The sequence below is a fragment of the Musca vetustissima genome, unplaced genomic scaffold (genome assembly GCF_032173495.1).
Source record: "Musca vetustissima isolate MV318-11 ecotype Yass unplaced genomic scaffold, APGP_CSIRO_Mvet_v1 utg597, whole genome shotgun sequence".
Taxonomy (NCBI): Eukaryota; Metazoa; Arthropoda; class Insecta; order Diptera; family Muscidae; genus Musca; species Musca vetustissima.
In genome coordinates this window covers 117,668-140,892 of record NW_026879685.1, presented here as the reverse complement: position 1 = coordinate 140,892, position 23,225 = coordinate 117,668, and the positions used below count along the sequence as shown (strand labels likewise).

General features: G+C 36.1%; 5 protein-coding genes across 5 annotated transcripts; 1 reads left to right on the top strand and 4 right to left on the bottom strand.

Moving 5' to 3' along the window:
• The first annotated feature begins 460 nt into the window (after nt 1-460).
• Nucleotides 461-5,806, top strand: LOC133324734 (NAD-dependent protein deacetylase Sirt7). The gene is made up of 2 exons (XM_061533572.1): nt 461-666; nt 2,778-5,806. The coding sequence occupies exons 1-2, from the start codon at nt 478-480 to the stop codon at nt 5,802-5,804; spliced, it is 3,216 nt and encodes a 1,071-aa protein (XP_061389556.1). The 5' UTR covers nt 461-477; the 3' UTR covers nt 5,805-5,806.
• A 5,314-nt stretch (nt 5,807-11,120) lies between these two features.
• LOC133324732 (glutathione S-transferase 1-like) lies at nt 11,121-11,789 on the bottom strand. Its single transcript, XM_061533571.1, has one exon. The coding sequence runs from the start codon at nt 11,787-11,789 to the stop codon at nt 11,121-11,123; it is 669 nt and encodes a 222-aa protein (XP_061389555.1).
• A 4,384-nt stretch (nt 11,790-16,173) lies between these two features.
• LOC133324741 (glutathione S-transferase 1-like) lies at nt 16,174-16,843 on the bottom strand. The gene has a single exon (XM_061533581.1). It carries the CDS (start codon nt 16,840-16,842, stop codon nt 16,174-16,176), a length of 669 nt encoding a protein of 222 aa, XP_061389565.1. The 5' UTR covers nt 16,843.
• A 1,226-nt stretch (nt 16,844-18,069) lies between these two features.
• On the bottom strand, nt 18,070-18,738 carry LOC133324742 (glutathione S-transferase 1-like). The gene has a single exon (XM_061533582.1). It carries the CDS (start codon nt 18,736-18,738, stop codon nt 18,070-18,072), a length of 669 nt encoding a protein of 222 aa, XP_061389566.1.
• A 2,809-nt stretch (nt 18,739-21,547) lies between these two features.
• LOC133324745 (glutathione S-transferase 1-like) lies at nt 21,548-22,216 on the bottom strand. Its single transcript, XM_061533584.1, has one exon. The coding sequence runs from the start codon at nt 22,214-22,216 to the stop codon at nt 21,548-21,550; it is 669 nt and encodes a 222-aa protein (XP_061389568.1).
• Between the last annotated feature and the right edge of the window lie 1,009 nt (nt 22,217-23,225).

Below are 23,225 nucleotides of genomic sequence, written 5' to 3'. Positions count from 1 at the left end.
TTAATGATCAAAATAAAACATCAAAATAACTCGCGCTGCACGAAGATAATGGAAAAACAAAACATGAATTTATATAAGTAAGGCAATCAACACCAGATACGCGGAAGAAGTGAAGCAACACCAACCAAAATTATAAATGAAATGTGTGTGAAAAAAAAGCGCAGCTTCTCGCTTGTCGTCTCTCTATATTTAACCAAACGTCATCGATCGCCAGCAACGGCAGGGTGAGGGGTTTCTTATTAGTCCAGCAGAAGCAAACAAACAACAACAACAACGACGACAAAGTAAATAATAAACTATAAAAAAAAGTTTGGTACGCAGTGATTAGCGGTCAGACAAGTTGATACCCTCTGTGAAATAGACAAAAAAAGTGTGTGTGTGTGTAAGGAAGGAAGGAGGAGGGAATTGACAGTTTCTTACACGCCGCAGCCAGTACCAAAAACAGTGGCGGCAGCTGCGAATTATTCTGCAGGCGAAATGAGAGACAATCACCAAAATCCTCCCGAGATGGATATTGAAGATATGGAATCATCATCACAGGACATTGAAATTCCCACAAAAGAAAAATCAGCCAAGGAAGCACTGCAAACGTATATAACACGAGCCAAATTGAATCCGGCCAAAACAGATAACGAGAAGAGACGTCGAAAGGATACAATTCGTAAAGTAAATAATTTTCTTGTTTTAATTCTTTGCATCGGCGGATATGTTCTATTTTTAACTTATTTTATATTTAATGATTTCGATTGGAACCGAATTCATTCATTCATTTGTCCAAGTGTCATAGACATGATTTGGGTGATGGGTGCTTCAGTGCTCTGTGTATGCGTATGTGGTGTACACTGTACTTTCTGTGTGTGAGAAGAATATTCCTTTTTGTTGTTCTTGTGGCAGTATTAGTTGCTGTTATGATTGTTGTTGCCTGGGATGGTGGTGGTGGTAGTGGCAATATTTGGGGTGGGTGTGTTTGTGCACATGATATAAGTAAATGTTGTTACACAGTTGCCAAAGCTTTGCAACATTGTCGTTTCGTATGGTTCATAATTATTTTGTTTTACATATCCTTTCGCACAGATTAAAAAAAACAATCTTTTGATTGAAAATCGTTTAAGTGATGGTATAGATTCGAATTAGATCTGATTTATTTTTTGAGAGAAAATTGTGAGAATTTGTGAATGCTGACACTGTACGTACTACTGATAAGAGTCATAGGTCGGGATTTATAACACTATCTATATTTAGATTAACACTATATCGGGACACAAGTTATATTTAGATTGAGTGAATGTATCACATATATTCGATTTCCCGAAAACTAAAGCGCAACAGGGAATATTTCTAATTTTTGGTTTCAGTAAAAGAATTACTTTATGAAATTTATAGGTATATTCGCCAGGTAAAAATTGTGGAAAATTTGAATTTAAGGAAGCTAATTTAGGTTTAAGTGTTTTTAAGGTCTTTTGATTGCGAATAATTTCTGTTTTCTATAGGTAGAAAGTGAATTATCGAGACTATACCATAGTTCCGATCATGAGCCCATACACTGAAGGACAAACAAGGAATTTAAGATATGATAAGATTAATGAAGCCTTGAACCTGGTAATATTTCCGGTAAACAAATCTAGAGCATGGAGCACAAGTATTCATTCCGAAACATATTTTGTGTTGTAACATCATGAAAACACAATTACATATTGTTGTTGTAGCAGCTGTGTGTTTCCTCTTTAATCTGGCTCTGCTTCTAACTCCAGGTTCAAAAAGGCTGCGACCAGTATCGGATGTGTCCAAAGTGAAGATGGGGTTAGATGAGTGGGGCAAATATTGTTAATTAGGAAGTAGGATTTGAAATGCTGTTTCAGGGACGGAAAATCTTGGCTATTGGCGAAAGAAGTGAAATCGGGCAGAGGGATTTTCAATTAGGATCGGATTTATCTGGTCTACTTTAAGATTCTTGGATATCCGGATAACTGCTCGCTTGATCCTGCTGTAATGGATGTTCAATGAATTGACGCCAAAACTGCAATATTTATTTTCACTGATACATCTGTCGGGATCAGTCTTTATCACAACCCAGTAGTAACTTCACTTTAACAGCCTTGATTGCGAAAACCAATCTTGTCGTGATAGCTGCTGCTATCGGAGGCGGGTGATCTCCGAGGACTGTATTTACTCTATATTATTTAATTGCTTTCTCTACTTCATCCGTGTGAATACAACTCAATCCTGCTTGATAGGTCTGTTGATCTAGAGGCTCCCTTCCTGACATGCCTATGTGGTGGATACCTATCCATAAGGATATGGTTTGGATGGCTACAACAACCAAGCAGAAATTGCATCGACGCAAGGAAAGGATCTTCATCTCCTCATGTAATTGGTCTATTGGAGTCATGAGGAGATACCCTGTTGCAGTCCTCAGGACGGCACTCTGACAGAATTGAAGATATTTCCATTGCGCAGAGTGTTTAGAATGCCTCATGAATATCTATGTCGCAGAAAGTCGTCAATGTAAACAATCTTTTCCTGGTCTGTTCTTTATAATTTTTTTTTCAATAACTAGATTCGTGCTTATTTCATCTGAAACTAAATGTCTGTCAATGACCTACATTTGAACTGTTCTGTAATCCTTTTGTATTGGATTTCTGTTTACGTACCCTTTCGATTGTTTAGATGGGATCTTTGATCTTTATACATACAATTCGTATCATCCTATTTATTCCCTAATATTTTGGTGTTAACAAAAATTCTAAAATTATTTTCACTTTGTTTTGTTTTTACAGATTTATTCCATATACAAAAAATGCGAATCAACTCACACGGCAGAAGAACGACGTTTGCTCGAAAAACATCCGGAAATTGTTAAACAGGTTAAAAAACGCAGAGAACGTGTTGAAATTTACAAAGAGCGAGTCATTGAAAAAGAAGATGATATCGAAGTTATTGAAGGCAAAATTGAGGAGTTGGCCAGTATTATATTGCAAGCCAAACATTTGGTATGCTACACAGGTGCCGGAATAAGTACGGCAGCATTAATACCCGACTACAGAGGCAGTAAAGGCATTTGGACGCTTTTGAAGAAGGGTGAAGATATTGGAGAACATGACTTATCGGCAGCTAATCCCACATACACCCACATGGCCCTTTACGAACTGCATAGACGAGGTATTCTTCGCTATGTTGTATCACAAAATTGTGATGGTTTACATTTGAGATCAGGACTGCCGAAATCATCACTATCCGAAATTCACGGGAACATGTATATCGAAGTGTGTAAACATTGTAAACCCAATTCTGTCTATTGGAGGCTATTTGATACAACCGAAATGACTGCCCGTTACTGCCACAAAACCAATCGTCTTTGTCACAAGTGCTCTGAACCTCTGTGCGATACAATTGTGCATTTCGGGGAACGTGGTAATTTGCGATGGCCCCTCAATTGGGCAGGTGCCTGTCAACACGCTGAAAAAGCCGACGTTATTCTATGTTTAGGGTCTAGCTTAAAAGTCCTCAAGAAATACACGTGGTTATGGCAAATGGATAAGCCACCTCGGCAAAGAGCGAAGATTTGTATTGTAAATCTGCAGTGGACACCGAAAGATAGTTTGGCACAGGTGAAAATCAATGGTAAATGTGATCGTGTTATGGAACTGTTAATGAATCACTTGAAGATCCCCGTACCAGTCTATAGTAAAGAAAAGGATCCCATATTTGCTCATGCCACACTGCTCATGCCGGAAGAATTGCATACGCTCACTCAACCCTTGTTAAAGCAAACGCCAGATGACGATGAGAAAGAGGAAACACAGTCTAGTTCAGCAACGACGGCAGCTGAAGAAACACAAGATTCTGCAATGAGTTGTGATGATAGCTCTGGAACGGGTACTGCCGCAGAGTATCGTATTGGTAAAGGTCCACGAATACGTACACCGCTTAAACAAATGGGTTCGAGAATTAAAACCAATTTAGAGCTGAAAAATAAAATCAAACAAGAACTAAAATTAGATTCCCCCGCAGCAAATGTGAAATCGGAGACTAAAGCGGAAGAGGATGGCAAGAAATCAGAATTGACCCTGACAAAAGGATGTACAAATAATTTCTCTGGCATTCTGGCAACTAAACAGTATTCGAATGAATCCTCGGCACCCCTGGGGGGGACAAACGTTTTTAAAACCGAAAGTACAACACAACCCCAAAATGAAACAGAAAATTCTTCTTCTGCCAAATTGGTAAAATTGGAAGATATTGTGTCGAAAATTGCAATGAACAACAATACTCAAATTATTGCTACCACAAAATCTGATATAAAGACTGAAGAAAAACTCAATGGTTTGGTGAAAGTTGAAAATGAAACGACAAAACCGAATGGTCTATGTGTGGAGTTAAGAGGAAGTGATACAATCTCCAACGCAAAGAATTCGGCGGTGAGCCCTCCGTTGGTGCCCAAAATTGAACCGGATTTACTTAATGGTCTGAGAAGTAAGGGGTTCTCTGTAGAAATAAAAACCGAGGGTCATCCTGTGAATTGCTCAAAAAATAATCCAACTGCCTTGACGCATACAAATCTTCACAGTCCGAAAAGAGAAATAAAAACCGAGTCAAATAACTCTCATACCTTGATCAATTCGCCATTGAAGTTAGAACCAAATAGTGAGGTGCTGGCTGAAATTGCTGAGCTGCATAAAAGTGAACAAATGTTAATTAAACAGGCCACCGAATTGACAAACAGTACTGAAGAGTTTTTGGAAAAACTTGGCAATCAAATGGGCATTAAAAATTCCATCCTGACTGATGAACCCAAATTGGCATTGGTACAAACAGCCGATAATGGTGGTGGTGGTGTAAATAAATTGAATAATGGCCTTAAAATCCCCAACAATTCGAACACAATTGAGAGAATATCTCCAATCAAAAGTGTGGAAGTACCGACCACCGCGTCATCACAGCAAAATAATTTCCCATTGCATATTTTAAAGAAATTACCAAAATGTATACAGGTGCAATTCAAAACGGATACTGGTTTGGAATCCCAGCCATTTAATGGTTTGAAAAATAGTGGCAATAATAAAATACCCACAACAATTAGTGCAAAGGAACCTCCACCCTTGGCTCCAATACAAAAATCACCCACACCGAAATTGATACAAAATCCCCGAATAGTACAAGTTCAAAATATGGCAGCCGATTTAGATGAGGAAACTCTTTCAGCAGACGAAAAACCACCAGAAGACGAAGAAGTCGAGGAACATATCGAGTCACAAATGGATATTTTGAGAAACATGTCGTTGTCATCACCCAAGAAATTGGGTAATATCACCACCACCACCACCAGCAACACATCAACACCTCCAAGAAGACCTTGTCTAATACGGAAATTACCCTTGTGGTATGATGCCCGTTATGCCTACTCTGGACTTCATAGTATAGTTTTCCCACCGCCCGATGATCTCAATATTTGGGATTTTCAAATTGTGCCCAATTTTGCCATGAATCGTTCAGCGGCCCGTTGTGATTTCTGTTTTGATCAGTATGCCGAATTCGAATGCCAATTCTATAAGAAATTCCATCTGAACGAACGCAAACACAAGAAGAGGGCACGCAATGGTCGTTTTGTACTCTGCGATTGTTGTTCGTACACCGACGAGGATGATGAGGACGATTACGATGAGAATATATCCCTGGCCCATATAGCAGCTGCCGAAACAGCCAAACGACAAATGCATTTGAATAACACATTTCCACGTAAACTGGCCCGTACCCAGGCCGGTTGGTATGGCAAGGGTTATAAAAAGAATCGAAGAAGAAAATAGTCTATATATTTCAAAAAAAAAAAGAAGTAATCAATTAAGAGTAACATAAGTTATTAATAGGCGATAAAGTAATAAAACTTTGCTAAGGCATACGGAAAAAGAGAGCAGAGAGATTAAGTGAAAATTGCCTCATTAAGGCTTCCAACATCGCGATTCTTTTGTAATTCGAAAAGTTAGTATGTAACTTTAGCTTTTTTTGTTGTTAACGTGTAAAGACTTGTCTGTTTTAATTTGTTTGTTTTCTTTGTATATAATTAAAATTCATGCTAGATTTATGAGTGTCCTATTTATTTTTGATTTGTAAAATTATATTTGGCCTATAGTAACTTAAGATATTTGTATAAACTTTTACATGTATTTATATATATTTATAATAATATGTTTGAGTCCTTGATTTATTTTCTATTGATGCATAATGATGTTGCCATTTGTATTTATTGACGATTTGTAAGTTTTAATGGAAATCCCATAATTTAAGATCTAATAATGACAGTGTTATTTATATATTTTGTATAAAATAACTGCTAAAATAACTTTTTACTTTATGGATTTTTTTAAATATTAAAACACAAAAGAATAAACAAAATTCTTCTTTGTTATCATTGGCATAGGTTTCGTTTTTTCGAGTGCGTTTTTATGTAAAGCATACATCACCAGTGTGCTTTCCTAGAGTCATCCTGCTGATTAAAGTAATTTTTGGCACAAATTATACAGTTCTTTTTCCATATCTTATTACCACTAACTGGTGGATTGAAAGTTTCCGAATATGGCACATTAGTGTTGATGTCATATGATGTTAGCGAGTTTCTTGCAGTAAGTTTTTTGTTCTCTTGAGGGTTGATTTTTTATATATATTCTGTTCTACTGAATGCTCCTGATATATCAGTGCCACCGAAGTTAAAAACAGTGTATCTTGAATTGTATTTTTATATTCTCCACCATAAGGTGGAGAAATAGACTATAATTTAGTACTTTGAATTATCATTGGCTAGCAAATCTTTCTACCAAAATTGGTCCACGTTGTAAGATAGCTCCCATATAGTGGTAATCCTGCGCGAATTTGGTACATTGTGTTCTCATTGGGTAGCAAATCTCCCTACCAATTATCGATTACCTGTATACTTGGAGAAATTTATACTGAACTGGTAAAGTAATTCTCCCATTTCGCTCTCTGTTACTGGAATTTAGAATATTTTTAATAATTGTTACTTTACTTACTTAGCTAGCCTGCGACAGAACATTTGTTACATAAGCCGAGCTTAAAAAAGATTGCGTCGGTGCGTCGATCTTGATCGCAGCTCTTCAAATTTAAAATACCATGTTTCAAAATGCTGTCTTCCACTTGATCTTTCCATCGGATTCAGCGTTAACCATCAGTTGGCTCGCTTTTATATTCTTATTGTGCTGGGGCATTCCCTTCCATTCTTACCACATGATAGCCAACGTAGTATCTGCAGCTCGATACGTCTGACTATGTCGATATCCAAGAACAGATATCGGCCCATAGATCTCTCTAACACTCCAAGAGCTGTCTCATATGCTTGCGGAAGTACTCATGCTTCAGATCCATATAACAGCACGGGTACTATCTGCATCTTGTAGAGTGTGAGTTAGGTCCAGCCGGAGTTGGCCTTTTTTCTAAACTGATTGCATAGACCATAGTAGCATCTGTTGCACCACACTACCCTTCTCCGAATTTCAAAACTGATGTCATTAGTTTTAATTATTGACGATACCAAGGTATATAAAATCTTTAACTATCTCGAAGCTGTAATTTTCAAGTTCCAGAGTTGGTGCGAGTCTACTGGACGTTTTGCGCGTTGATATCATTAGCTTTGTCTTTTTGCCATTTACTATCAGTCCCTCTTTGGCCGACTCCTTCTCAATTCGTTCAAATCCGCGTCTGATATCGTCCTTGAATAGTTGGGTTCGTAATCCATCGGCACCTGCTGTTTTATTATTCTTAAGACGACTAAATGCTATTCTGACCTCATCTTAGCTAGGTGGTATACAAAAATACGAAATGCTCCTTCCAGATCCTCATCACGCTGCCTGTATCTGTCACCAGGATTCCTTCCTCATCCCTACAGGAGGATGTGACCGCCCCGAAGTTGTCGATTTGGTGTTTTACTCGTTGGTAACTTTATTCGAACTATATTCTGACTCCTGTACATCTCGATTTGCTCACGCTGTCGATTTTCTTGTTCTCTCTTCTTTTTTATGAAAACGCGTCTGTTCTCTCTCCTTTCCTTCCTTCGCATTACGTGTTGCTACTGTCTGCAGGGTTGTCCTGTATGCCGCGTTTTTCACATCAGTAGCATTACGACACACCTTGTCGTACCATGGGTTTCTTGATGATGGTCTTTGGTACCCAAGTGTTGCTTTTTGTAGGGAATGGTCAATTCTTTGCCATTGTGCTTCTATATTATTATCGGGACAAGGAGTGGGTAGGTTGACCGGAGTAGGCTTCTGCTATCTGTTGTGTTTGCAGCTTTTCGACGTCGAGTTTCCGTCTTACATTAGATCGCACTTTTGCTGCTACCTTAAGGCGACTGCGAACCTTGGCTGCCATAAGGTAATGGTCCGAATCGACATTCGCTCCTCGTATCGACCGAACGTCTAAAATCACAACATAATCAATTCGTTGTTTGATCAAGAGAAATCCAGGTGGCCTTGTGTATATCGCGATGCTTGAATCTGGTGCTGCTAACTACCACGTTTTTTGTTGCCGCGAAGTCAATCAACTTCATGGCGTTTCTTCATGGATGTTGAATTTTCCGACGGTGGGACTAAAAATATTTTCCCCTTCAAATTTTTGCATTAATATCTCCTAGCAATGTCATGACCGGGCAGCGGTCATATGCTGTTTCTAAGCGCTCGTAAAATATGTCTGTTCATCTTCGTTTTCCGCCGGAGCATGGGGGCAACCATGGTACAATAATACAAGGTAGGGCAGCTTGAGGTGAATAACAAAAAAGCAACTATGCACGTGTGGCCACTTCGGCCAAAAATAAAATATATATACAAGTGTTTGTGTTTATTTGACATTTTTTTCAATACAAAACTAAAAACGCGAAAAATTAATGAAAGGTTATGATTTCTTCCCATAATCCAGTAGGGAATACCATTAAATGTTTGTTTCATCCATATCAAAGTAATTACTTCCAGACGAACGTGTTAAAAACATCATTTTCATTTCAATTAAATTTGAATATATTTAAATTTATTTTTAATTTATTTGACATTGTATTCAACACAATACACATACATACACAAAATGTGTATTTTGATTTGATGGAACAAGCCACCTTGAGAAAAAATTGTAATCAGTTGGTAGCTGTGCCCTACCTTGTAATTATTATACCATGGGGCAACTAAGACTGGTATAGAAGAACTTCGATTTTGTGGAGTGAATCTGGAGAAGAGGACTTTTATTCTCCTGTTAACCATAAATCAGCAGCTAAATTCATGACTCATTTCATGCTAGCTTTAGTACAGGGCGTAATCATCTGATTATCTTACGCCATTCCCTTTACATCGCATTTCCTGTGAGGCAATTATATCGGCTTTGTACTTTTTGAGTACCTCCGCTAAAGCGAAAACTGCGCCTATTCGTTGTACACATTCCAAGTGCAGATTCGCAGATCATGGTCCTTTATACGTTTGCGGGTGTCGTCACCATTAGGGAATTAGGTTTTCTTTTTCGTAGATTTTTATACCCTTCACCACACTGTGGTACAGGGTATTATGTCTTTGTGCATATGTTTGTAACAGGCAAAAATAATCGAGATAGATCCATGGTTCCTTTTGAGAATATACATAGTATAACTTTCTGAGTCGATGTATGCATGTCCGTCTGTCCGTCCGCCCATGTATTTTTGTTAACTAAGTACAGGTCGCATTTATGATCCGATTTGGATGAAATTTGGGACAGGTCACTTGATTGGCCCAAGGACGAACCCTATTGAAATTTAGAAAATCGGTTCAGATTTAGTTATAGCTCCCATATATATTTTCGTCCGATTTACGGTAAATGGTGCACCAATGTCCCTATATATCATTCGATTTGCATGAAATTTGGTATAGCGAACTGAATTGAGTGTAGAATGATGTGTGCGAAGTTCCGAGAAAATCGGTTCAGATTTAGATATAGCTCCCATATATATTTTCGTCCGATTTTAGGTAAATGGGGCACCAAAATCCCTATATATCTTTCGATTTGCATGAAATTTGCCACAGTGTATTGAATTCGGTGTAGAATAACGTGTGTTAAGTTTTGTGAAAATCTGTTCACAGTTAGATATAGCTTCCATATATATTTTCGTCCGATTTTAAGTAAATAGTGCACCAAAGTCCCTATATATCCTTCGATTTGCACGAATTTCTGCATATCGTACTGAATTAAATCTAAAACGATTCGTGTTAAATTTCGTGAAAATCTGTTCAGATTTAGATATAGCTCCCATATATATTTTCGTCCGATTTTAGGTAAATAGTGCACCAAAGTCCCTATATATCCTTCGATTTGCACGAAATTTTGCATAGCGTACTGAAGTGAGACCGGAACGATGTGTGTTAAATTTCGTGAAAATCTGTTTTGAACACTTTGACTTCGTGCATTAATATATTTTCGTCCGTTCGTTCGGCCGTCTGCCACACAATGTACAATGTACTGAAGTTACTAAAACCTTTCGTGTATCAAGTTTTCTTGAAATCGGTTCAGATTTAAATGATGCACATAAGACCCAAAGCTAGGCCGATTGACACAACGTACTGAAATTAATATAAATTAATCTCTGGCAAGTTGCCTTGAAATCGGTTCAGATTTATATATAGCTCAGCTTTCATACATAATTTCGACATATTCGTGTTTATTGTACACCAAATAATAACTGGGTACCGGATTGATATTACATTTTAAACAGTGAAGCATACCAAATAGCGTGTGTAAAATTTGCTTTAAATCTATTTAAAATTAGGATAGGTTTGCAGAATGACATGTGTTGGGATTGATGTTAGTCGGTTTACTTATAGATAAAGATCATGTCAATGTTCCTTCCTTACTGGTGAAAGTAGCTACCCCTGGTAACACCGCGGGGTGGTCAGTGCCCACAATTGAAAATGTTTACTAAATATACAAGCAAACAAGTTGTGAATTTGTACTCGTTATATATTTTTACTTAATTTGTTTATTTAGCAATAAAGAGATTTTTGAATAAAATACTGCACATTAGAATCTTAAGGTAAATCTACCAAATAATTACTATTTTTAATTATGTTTCGTATAATTGACACCGATTTCAACTTCTAATTTAACTAATCTACAATTGTGAAATTTTTCGCTTCAAGCATTTTCACCAATTCCTTTAAACCCACACCATTAGCTTCTTCGTAGTATGGCAATGACTGCATCGTTTTCAACCAATCACACAATTTTGGAAATTTAGATCGATCGATTTTAGCAAATATCTGCAATGATGTTACCGATGTCACAATACTTAAATCAGCAATTGTTAGATGATTTCCAGCCATGTATTTGCGGCCCTTCAGAAATGATTCCAAAAAACCATAACTATCAAAAATCGAATCGATTTTACTTCGAGGAATCTGTGTCAGATTTTGAAATAGCATTGGAAATGTAATGTTACATAAAGTTCGTTGAAACAGGACACTCGCTTCGAAATACATGCGTTGATCCACAACTGCTCGTTTCAGTAAATCCTTTGGATACAATGCATCACCTGTGGCATATTTACCAACTAAATACGCAATAATGGCATGTGAATCCCAAATGAAATGTCCATCGTCATCGAGTGTGGGTACCGTATGCTGAGGATTCTTTTTCATATAATCTTCCGATAATTGTTCCTTAGCTAGAATATTTATTATTTTATACTCATAGGATAAATTCAAGGCTTTCAAGGTCAGCAAACAAGCGCGTACAGGTGGACTTGGATTTATGCCGTACAGAATAAGTTTTCCCATCTTTAGTGAAGAAAAGTTTCAGTTTTGTTACGCGTAGTGTTCGCTGTGAAAAGTTGACAACAACTAAATAAAATAAAAAAGTGATAAACATTTCCAGTCAACAGCAATGATTAGCTGTTACTTTTATTTACACAATGACTAGTTAAAACTAGCCGTGTGGGCAAACTGTTTGCTAATTTTCGATATGTTATTTGTAATAACGTAAGTGTCAAAATCAATTGATATTAGAGATATTGGGAATCACAAATGGGGAAGATAATAACAAAATACTAGAAGGAATTCTGTTCTGAAATTTCATGCGAAACGTACAATCATAAATTTCTTAAGCATGAACTACACCCCTCTCTTCATTACCTTAGACGGGATTAATACTACAATAAAAAAATACCATGCTTTTAGTATGGAAGGTATTTTAAGTTTGTTTTTGTAGACATCGATGGTTCACGATGGGGTATTTTAAATGTTATTTTTTAAATTAAATTGAAAACTCCTTAGGATTTTAGAATTCCTATACCACCCACAATGAGGTGGAGGTTATATTAAAATAGTCATTGAATATGGGTCAATGTTTTGACATAGGTATCCGTCATTTTCGGTACCGCCCCATATTTTCGGTATTTTGGGATTTAATTTTCTTAGAGCCTAAAAAACTGTCAATTTACAGCGATATAAAGGTCTCGGCCGATTTAACGAATTTTGAATACACAGCACATGATCCATTAAAAGTGGCTGAATATTTTGAACCCAGAGGGTTACAAAATATGTTCTCATTACATCAGAAGTTTTAACTATACATTACACAACAATCGCTGCAATAAAGTACACTTCCAAGTGGGTTGGAAACTTCATTGCAAATAAATGTATCCATATTGCCGAGGGTATGTAATGTTCTACCTTAAGAAATTTTGCTTGTGCAATCGCATTAAAATATTCAACCTAATAAACAATTGTTTTATTATACAACTTTCGACATGTCAGTGTATTTTTTCATCTTGGCAGCTACATTACCCGGAATGTTTGCTCCGGATTCTTTTTTGCCGAGATTAAGACAATCCTCGGACCTCGGTTCTGCTCCGTTTGTCACAATCCACCATAGATCTATTTCGGTGAGATGCAACGGATGCGGAGAATGTGTACCTTTTAAGAGTTGTTTCAGTCTTATCTGGGTGCAGCCACTAACACCACACATTGCTGTCACAACTCCTGACAATGTCCCATTTCTCCAATTCAACTATAAAGGACTTCGACGGAAAGTCAACGAAATCGTGGATTTTATGCGTCGAAGATGTTTATGGTCACGGCGATCTAGAAAACGAAGCTGAAAAACATTTGAAGTCTTCAGAGTTGTGATGGATACAACGTCATAAGGAAGGATCGTACGAGAGGTGGCGAATTAGCATTTATATTGCACCATTCTGTCCAGTACAGACCTATCTCGCTTGAGCTAAGTATTAGTGACCCATGGACGTACGCAGGGGGCGTAAATGAATGAATGAAATGAATTTTTTTCACAGTAAATTTGTGTTTGCAACAGCGAATTTTTCATTTTGTACTAAATGGTATATATCGGTCCATGTTTTGGTATAGCCTTCATATAACGGTGCCACAATTGGTTGAGATTTAGGTAGAAAATAATGCTACAAAAAAGATTCTGTTTTGGCTCACTGTTTAGGATAATCCCCATATAATTGTACCACACATTATCCCATATATCGGATATTAAAGGAATTTATAATATGATCCTCAACCAAAATTGAACCCTTACTTACTTACTTAGCTGGCTTATGACAGAACGGTTGTTCCATAAGCTGAGCTTAAAAAATATTTCCAGGCGTCGGTCTTGTGCGCATCACATCCAATTTGAAAGACCATTTTCCGAAATGTTGTCTTCTACTACATCTTTCCATTGGATTCGTGGCCTTTTCCTTCTGCGTGAACCATCCTTTTGAGCTGTGGCATCTTTATCCATTCTCACAAGATGGCCTAGCCAACGTAATCGCTGCAGCTCGATCCGTCTGACTATATCAATGTCCGAGAATAGATGGTATAGCTCATGGTTCATTCGACGGCGATATTCGCCATTGACGCAGATCGGCCCATAGATCTTCCGGGGAATTTTTCTCCTAAATATTATTGAAAATATTATTCAAGTGAAAACACTAATATATTATGACAATTTATTTTACAAAAGTAAAACCAGTAAAGAAAGTAGTAAAGTCTGACTGGGCCGATTATATGATACCCTTCACCACTTTGGGTTATACATTGGTCTGTTCCCGTACTACAAGAATGTACAATTTTTTACTACGATAACACTTTTTTCCTTTATGATATCGAAAAAAAAATAGTAAAATATAGTAGATTTATGCAGTACGGCAACAGACCACATATGTATCCTAACAGACGTCGCCTTTTTGAAGGAACATTGACATGAAATTGATCGAACTAACATCAATCACTACACATTTAAAGCAAACATGACACATTTTATTTGGTATACGGTACGATTTAAAATTTAATCTCAATCAGACATCCATTGATTACTTAGTGTACAATTAACATGAATAGGTCGAAATTATATATGGAAGCTATGCTATATCTATATCTGAACCGATTTCAAGGAATCTTGCCAGAAATGAATTTATATTTGGTCTGTTCCCGTACTGCAAGAATCTACTAGATTTTACTATTTTCTTCGATATCATAAAGGAAAAAAGTGTTATCGTAGTAAATAATAGTAGATTCTTGTAGTACGGGAACAGACCAATTAACTGCAGTACGTTGTGTCAATCGGCCTAGCTATGGATCTTTAGTGCACCATTTACTTAAAATCGGACGAAAATATATATAGGAGGTGTATGTAAATCGGAACCGATTTTCACGAAACTTATCACACATCATTCTAGACTTAATTTAGTAGCTATGCCAAAATTCGTGCAAATCCAAAGATTTGCAGGGACTTTGGTACATAATTTACCTAAAATCGGGCGAAACTATATATGGGAGCTATATATAAATCTGAACCGATTTTCACGAAACTTAGCACATATTATTATAGACTCAATTCAGTACACTAAGCCAAATTTCGTCCAAATCGAAAGATATATAGAGATTTTAGTGCACCATTTACATAAGATTTACATATGGGAACTATATCTAAATCTGAACCGATTTTCAAAAGATTTTCAGGGACTTTGGTGCACCATTTACCTAAAATCGGGCGAAACTTTATATGGGAGCTATATATATATATATGTATATATATATCTGAACCGATTTTCACGAAACTTAGCACCCATCATTTTAGACTTAATTCAGTAGGTTATACCCAATTTCGTGTAAATTGAAAGATATATGGAACTTTTATAATAAATCGGACGAAAATATACCGATTTTGAATCGATTTTTCCCAATTTCAAAAGGGTTCGTCCTTGTGTTAAATGAATGAATGAGCGAATCAAAAATGCGACCTGTACTTTGTTTACAATTTAACATCAACAGACGGACGGACGGACATGCATAAATCGACTCAGAAATTGATGCAATGCATATTCTCAAAAGGAACCATTGGTCTATCTCGATTCCAAAGACAAAACACCCTGTACCACAGTGTGGTGAAGGGTATAAAAACAGACTGATTGTCACTTACACCCAAAGTCCAAGGGCCATGCTTACACCTTATATAAGTACACTTAGATTTGTATAATTTAGTAAAATAATGTGGTTTATAATTAATCGTGCCACGATTTAATAGTCGGATTTTCATATTTTAACTATTGGACGAAAACTCCCTCCAAATTGTTTGCAAGCATGTACCATTTTTCTTGCGTTTTTTTTGTTCCCCTCCTGCAAATTCTCTCATCTCAAGGCCTTCCAATTACAAATTTCATATTCCGTTAATCTAACCTTTGTGCATTTCGATTTGTTTTATTAATTTTTTAAGTAAATAAAAAAATCAATATTATTGACAATGATAATTCAGTTGCCATCTGTTCACTCGATTTGTTGTTTTTATTTCAATTCAGAATCATATACATACATATAAAATATTTATTTGTTTTTTTATTAATGATAGCGTTCAACATTCATTAGTATTGAAATAATCGATGGAATTTAAGACAACAATTAAAACCAGTAGCGTAGGTAGATAATTTATTTATGGAATTTTACAAAAATAAAAAAAAACTATTTAATGGAATGTTAAATTGAGCCATTTTTTAGAGGAAATGCACATTTAAAAATGGGAAAGAAAATAGCACCACTCAGTTATCGAGAAAACACTTTTTCCCAATTAATTACAAAATCCAACATATCTATTATATTTACTCTCTTGTTAACAAACTTTTTCTCTAATGCTTTGCAAATGTTTAATAATTCCATTCAATTAAGGCACAATTGTAAAATTTTTAGATTTAACCATGGCCACCAATTGCTTGGCACCCGCACCATTAGCTACTTCATAGAACGGCAATGACTGCATACTCTTCAACCAAGCACATAATTTGGGAAACTTCGATGGATCAATTTCAGCGAAGGCCACCAATGAAGTAACCGATGTCACAATACTAAAATCCGCAATTGTTAGATGATCTCCCGCCATGAATTTGTTGTCCTTAAGAAATGATTCCAAAAAACCATAACTCTCTACAATGGCATCAATTTGATGTTGCGGAATCTGGGTTTGATTTCTAAAGAATAGTGGTGCGGTAATGTTGCGTAAACCACCTTGGAATAAAACACCAGCTTCGAAGAACATGCGTTGATTTACCACAGCCTGCTTTAGTAAATCTTTGGGATACAATGTATCATCTTTGGCATATTTACTAACTAAATACACCATAATGGCATGTGAATCCCATAGGAAGTGTCCATCGTCTTCAAGTGTGGGCACCGTATGTTGAGGATTCTTTTTCAAGTATTCCTCGGATAAATGTTCTTTAGCCAGTAAATTTACTACTTTATATTCATAGGGTAAATTCAGCGCTTTCAATGTAAGCAGACAAGCACGTACCGGTGGACTTGGATCTAGGCCGTATAAAACAAGTTTACCCATCTTTATTTGGCGATTATTTGATTATGCAGTTCTACTTTAGAATTCCGTTAACAGAAGTGAACGCTACGAATAGCTGAGAATAACTGAATAGAAATCTCATAGACATTTATATTCCGCAATGAGTATCGTTACTGTCATTGTTGTAATGCCCGCCAACCTTTTTAAACCCCCCAAAGACCAAAACAAATTCTTCGACTGATGTTGCTGTGGTTGACTTTGCACCCTCAGTCTCAAATGTCAGAAGCGCAAATACCCGGAATATTAATTAGGATTCGGACACTGACTCTTCTCACAAATCAATGATCATATGTTCACACATGTCGCAACGGGCGCCAACATTGAGCAAATCTCGGGCAACATAAATGAATACGGCTGAGGAATACGGCAGCTTCCGTCTAAACCAGTAGAGCATCCCAGTTGACATATGGGATGATACCCTTAATGTCAGATGAGGAGGACTATGCTAATGTCTCTAACATAAGTTCTCTACACTCGAATAGACAGAGAACGTCAAAAATTTTAGTTGAGGGAGTAGGCTCCAACGAAGAGGAACCCGTCGTAGATACGTCGACAGACCATCTCTTTTGAAACGAACGGCTACTGAAGGGATATAAGTTAAAAGTGAGTGATTTAAAGTAACTGTGGAACCCTCACTGGCGGCTCCTGCACCCATAAGTGTCAAGTCATAAGAAGCGATGGATAGAAAGGTGTATTTATGTACAATTTGTTAAGTGCCAACGATACGTATGACCTCAATGTTATCAGTCAGAAGGAATTCAGCAGAATAAAGGCTGTCTTAAGAAGATGAAAGTCGGTCCTATTGACAAGTCTTCACAAGAACCTTCAGGGTTCATTAGAGGGCTTCAGTAGCTGATAAAGATGGAATTGGAAAGGCTACCACAGGATGGACGAAAGTCGGAACTAGTGGTAAGTCCAAATGTATTAAAAAAATATCAAGCTAATGTAAAAACATAGAACCACAAATATTATTTAAAATATCCATTTTTTATAGAACAGCCAACAAATCTACGCCTTTTAAACACTTCAAAAATGACCAAATTTATAAGGTTCAATTATTTTGTTGTCTAGCTTTTAATGTAGGATCTGTCAATAGTACAGTTTATAATTATGTATCCCATATTTAATAAAAAACTTTCAAACAACACAAATTTTCAGCAACAACTATATTTGTTTTCTCATTTTTCTTTCCTGAATAAATAAATTAATTTAAGGAACCACTGTACAATTTTTCGATTTGATTACTGCAACCAATTGTTTAGCTCCCACACCATTAGCTTCTTCATAGTAAGGCAATGATTCCATAGTCTTCAACCAGCCACTTAATTTGGGGAATTTAGTTGGGTCGATTTCAACAAAAGCCACCAACGAAGTAACCGCTGTCACGATACTAAAATCAGCAATTGTTAGATGATCGCCAGCCATGTACTTATTGTCCTTAAGAAATGATTCCAAAAACCCGTAACTCTCTACAATAGCATCAATTTGATGTTTAGGAATCTGAGTTTGATTTCTAAATAACAGAGGGATTGTAATATTGCGTAGACCACCTTGAAACAATACACCAGCTTCGAAATACATCCGTTGTTCAACGACAGCTCTTTTCAACAAATCCTTCGGGTATAGAGCATCATCTTTGGCATATTTATCACATAAATATGAAATAATGGCATGTGAATCGGAAATAATGTGACCATTTTCTTCCAATAGGGGTACAGTATGTTGAGGATTCTTTTTCAAGAAATCTTCCGAGAGATGTTCTTTCGCTAGTAAATTGACTACTCTATATTCGTAGGGTAAATTCAAAGCTTTCAACGTAAGCAAACATGCACGTACCGGTGGACTTAGATCGACGCCATATAAAACAAGTTTTGTCATAGTGGAAATTGATAAGTTTTGCCGTTCCGCCTAGAATTCCGTAGTGAACACAATGAACTGTTGAAAAGTACTGAGTAAATTAATTGATAATAAAAAAACTATTTGCCTGCCTTCTATCTCTATGAAGATTAATTGTTGCTAATTTAGCGATTTCTATGTAGATAATATTTAAAAGAGGACCATGTTCTTACATGGGGACTGTGAATACTCGGCCGCTCAATTTAAATACTTTTTATGGTGCTAGATGCAACCAATGTCAATAATTAGCCATTTCGTGTTTTAGAGTATAAAAAAAAGTATTGGGATTTGTAGGTCCATGTTTTGATATTTGATCCTATCAGTTTTTTTTTTCTACCGAATTGAATTCCAGTCATTTTTCACATTCAAGGTCCCGCCGGTACTTTATATTTCCTATCACATCTAATTTTTGGTATATTTCATTTCCTCTTAGACCTTTCCAAACTTACTCTAAATATCAGTCGGTGTTGCCACTTGTCCTGACTTATGGATACTATTTTGGTTTGCGGAGTTCTATGATATCACTGTCTCGTGTCGAGTTGGAATTTTTTAATCAATTTATAATTTTTCAAAATTCGAAGAGGTTATGGTAAAAGTACCGGAGATAATAAGTAGAGATGGGCAGTGGATAAATACCCCGAAAATAGGGTAAATACCCATATGTGTGTATTCATTTGGGTAAAGTCGGACAGGGCCGACTATATGATACCCTCCACCACTTCGGGTATGTTGTACATATGTATCCTTACAATTGCATGTCAATGCTCCCTCAAAGGAACATATTCATGTATTACTGCAACCTATGCTAAATTGAATTTTATTCGGGCAGACTTAGAGCCGTCTGCGTACTAGGGGACAAATTTATGGAAAATGATTTATAGCAAAATTGAAACACGCTATTTGGTACGCCGCACTGTTAAAAATTTTATTTCAATCAGACACCCGTTCGAAATACATATGGAAGCTATGGCTGCATCTGTGCCAGTTTCAACAAAACAAGTCTCAATTTGATACGTTGTGCAAAATTTCGTGTTAATCGGACAAACATTAGGAGTTTGGATATATATTCGGTCGAATATAGGATATATATTCGGTCGAATATAGGATATATATTCGGTCGAATATATATGTATATGTGGGAGCTATATCGAAATCTGAACCGATTTCCCTGATTTCATTCCAGACTCAATTGAGTACGCTATGCGAATCGATTGATACATAGGGACTTTGGTGCACCATTTACATAAAATCGAACGAAAATATATATGGAAGCTATATCTAAATCTGAACCGATTTTCACGAAATTTAACACACATCACTCTTGACTTCATTCAGTACGTTATGCCAAATTTCGTGCAAATAGAAAGATATATAGGGACTTTGACATAAAATCGGACGAAAATATATATGGGAGCTATATCGAAATCTTAATCAAATCAATCAAACTTACCAGTCATCATTCTAGACTCAATTCAGTACGTTATGCCAAATTTCGTGCAAATCGAAGGATATAAAGGGACTATGGTGCACATTTACCTAAAAACGGACGAACATATATATGGAAGCCATATCTAGATCTGAACCGATTTTCACGAAATTTAACAGACATCGTTCTAGACTTAGTTCAGTACGCTATGTCAAATTTCGTGCACATCGGAAGATATATAGGCACTTTGGAGCACCATTTACCTTAAATAGGAAGAAAATATATATGGGAGCTATATCTAAATCTGAACCGATTTTTCCCAATTTCAATAGGGTTCGACCTTGTGCTAAATAGATGAGCTGTGCCAAATTTCATCCAATTCGAATCAAAAATGCGACCTGTACTTTGTTTACAATTTAACATGGACAGACCGACGGACATACATAAATCGACTCAAAAAGTGATTCTATGCACATTCTCGTTTCCTTTTACCTGCACAAAGACATAATACCCTGTACCACAGTGTGGTGAAGGGTATAACAAATTCTGGTATGAATATGGAGTCTCTTGGTTAAAATGTTAGGCTCTGCAAAGTTTAGATCAAAATTTCACCAAAACATTGATAATTTTTTGGGGAAGGTTCCAGAAACAGTGGACCGATATTTCCCATCTTCAAATTTCATTTATGTTTGAAAGAACTATTACTTCTATCAGGCGCATTGTAGCCTACAATATGAGTTTATAAAAAATCCTGTAAGAAAATTTTTTCAACGATATTGAATATTTTAAAGTTCCTAGCTTTATTTTCCAATTGAAGTTGCTGTAATTTGTCATTTTGGGTTCTCAGAGTTTAATATATAACTTGTAATATGACATAGACCTGGCCCTGCGAACAAATAACGCTGCAAAATAAAAGAAAAACAAAACACTATAATATTTGAAAAATGTATTCCAATATTTTTCATAGGGAATTGGGTAGTAAACTGTTTTAAAGTATGCCTTGATCGTCATTGAAATGTTGGATAAAAATAAAACCGTTAATATTATCCTTCAGCCTTACCATATATTAAAATAAAAAATATATATTTAAATAATTTGTTTAGTTTAAAAAATATTTCATTCCAAAAAATCTGCGGTTTCGATCTGTAAAAACATGAATACAAGAAAAAATATTGTGTAGATAGTTTCGAACTTATCTGTATTATTGGAAATTTTCCATTGGTGATAAATAAGTCGGTGGTCGTCTCTTAAAAAACACTTAGAATAAACCACAAATACTCTCAATATAAATAAACACAAAATAACCGTTATATTTTTTTCTTTAATTATTTGTTATTCACTAAAATTACATATTCGATACAATTCTTAAGGAACAATGGTGAAGTTCTTTGACTTAATAATCGAAACTAACTGCTTAGCTCCAACTTCATTGGCTTCTTTGTAATATGGCAATGCCTCGAGGGTCTTCAACCAAGCTGACAATTTGGGGAATTTACTGGCATCGATTTCAGCAAAAGCCACCAATGAGGTAACCGATGTAACAACACTGAAATCGGCAATGGTCAAATGATCGCCAGCGATATATTTGTTTTCCTTAAGGAATGCTTCAAGGAATTCGTAACTTTCCAAAATATCATCAATTTGTTGTTTGTAGACTTTAGTTTCATTTCTGACCAACAATGGAACGGTGATGTTGCGCAAACCTCTTTGGAACAAGATGCTAGCTTCGAAGTACATACGTTGATCGACAAAGGCACGTTTTAGCAAATCCTTGGGATAAAGGGAATCATCTTTGCCATATTTATCAACTAAATATGAAATAATGGCATGCGAATCGCAAATGTATTGACCATCCTCTTCGAGAACGGGAACTGTGTGTAGGGGATTCTTCTTTAAGAAATCGGCGCTTAAATGTTCCTTGGCCAATAAATCGACCACTTTATATTCATAGGGTAAATTCAAGGCTTTCAGTGTAAGCAAACAGGCACGAACTGGAGGGCTAAGATCGACACCGTATAAAATAAGTTTGACCATTTTGATATGATTCCGCGGAGAATTATGTTGTACACGTTATGAAGTCTTGAGAGCAACTGAATAAAATTATAATCGTGTTGTATTTATTAATACAAAAAATATTGGTAGCTGTCCACATACATACATATTTATCAGTTTGTGAAGCGAATTGGGCGAACAGCTGTTTTGTCAAAAATTCTTATTTTTTTATTTAAGTTTGGCTTCATTTCTATTTGATGTTTATTTCTTTTGTTAGTATATCGACAGCATGACTAGCCACTTTGAACTGGTCTTCTTTAATGCCCATATACCCTATAGGTCATGCCCATTATTTCTGAAATAAATTTGTTGATAATTAAAAGAATTTTGTTCTAGAATTTGACTGTGGAAAATATTTAAAATCTTTTGTTGATTGGTTTAGAATATCTTTAGGTATTTTAACTAAAAAAGAAAATATAATATTAAACGACATTTACATTACAACTACTAGGTTAACGAAATCCGGTACAATGTAAACGTTCTATTAGGGGTGTATATTATTTTTGGTCTGTTCCCGTACTGACAGAATCTACGAGTTTTTACTATTTTTTTTCGATACCATAAAGGAAAAAAGTTTTATCGTAGTAAGTTTTATCGTACATTGGGTTACTATTTGGTACCAAATATCTCCACTTAAAATTATAAATATAGGTCCGATTTTTCTGGTAGCCGCCATATAACGTTACCCCCACCAAATTTCTCCACTAAAAAATAGAAAAAAAGGAACCCTAAATTTTTAATTTGTTGGAATTTTTTAGCGTATTTTTCTTCCGAACTCGCTGTAATTTAGTATTTTGAGTTCTGATTGGGTAGCAAATCTCTAGACCCCATATAAGGGTAACCACCAATTTTCGGTTTTTGGGATTCTTGAGCGCGTTTTTCAACCGAATGTAATTTGGTATTCTGTAGTCGTATATGCTAACAAATCTCCCTCCCAAAATTATTAATATTTTCCCCGTTTAGGGGTAGTCCCCATATAACCCCATTGTCA

Bases quoted from the DNA above. Each gene is read 5' to 3' on its own strand.
- LOC133324734 (XM_061533572.1), top strand. From the start codon at position 478: ATGAGAGACAATCACCAAAATCCTCCCGAGATGGATATTGAAGATATG. The intron at 667-2,777 runs GTAAATAATTTT...TTGTTTTTACAG, and splicing joins GAAAGGATACAATTCGTAAA to ATTTATTCCATATACAAAAA.
- LOC133324732 (XM_061533571.1), bottom strand. From the start codon at position 11,789: ATGGGAAAACTTATTCTGTACGGCATAAATCCAAGTCCACCTGTACGC.
- LOC133324741 (XM_061533581.1), bottom strand. From the start codon at position 16,842: ATGGGTAAACTTGTTTTATACGGCCTAGATCCAAGTCCACCGGTACGT.
- LOC133324742 (XM_061533582.1), bottom strand. From the start codon at position 18,738: ATGACAAAACTTGTTTTATATGGCGTCGATCTAAGTCCACCGGTACGT.
- LOC133324745 (XM_061533584.1), bottom strand. From the start codon at position 22,216: ATGGTCAAACTTATTTTATACGGTGTCGATCTTAGCCCTCCAGTTCGT.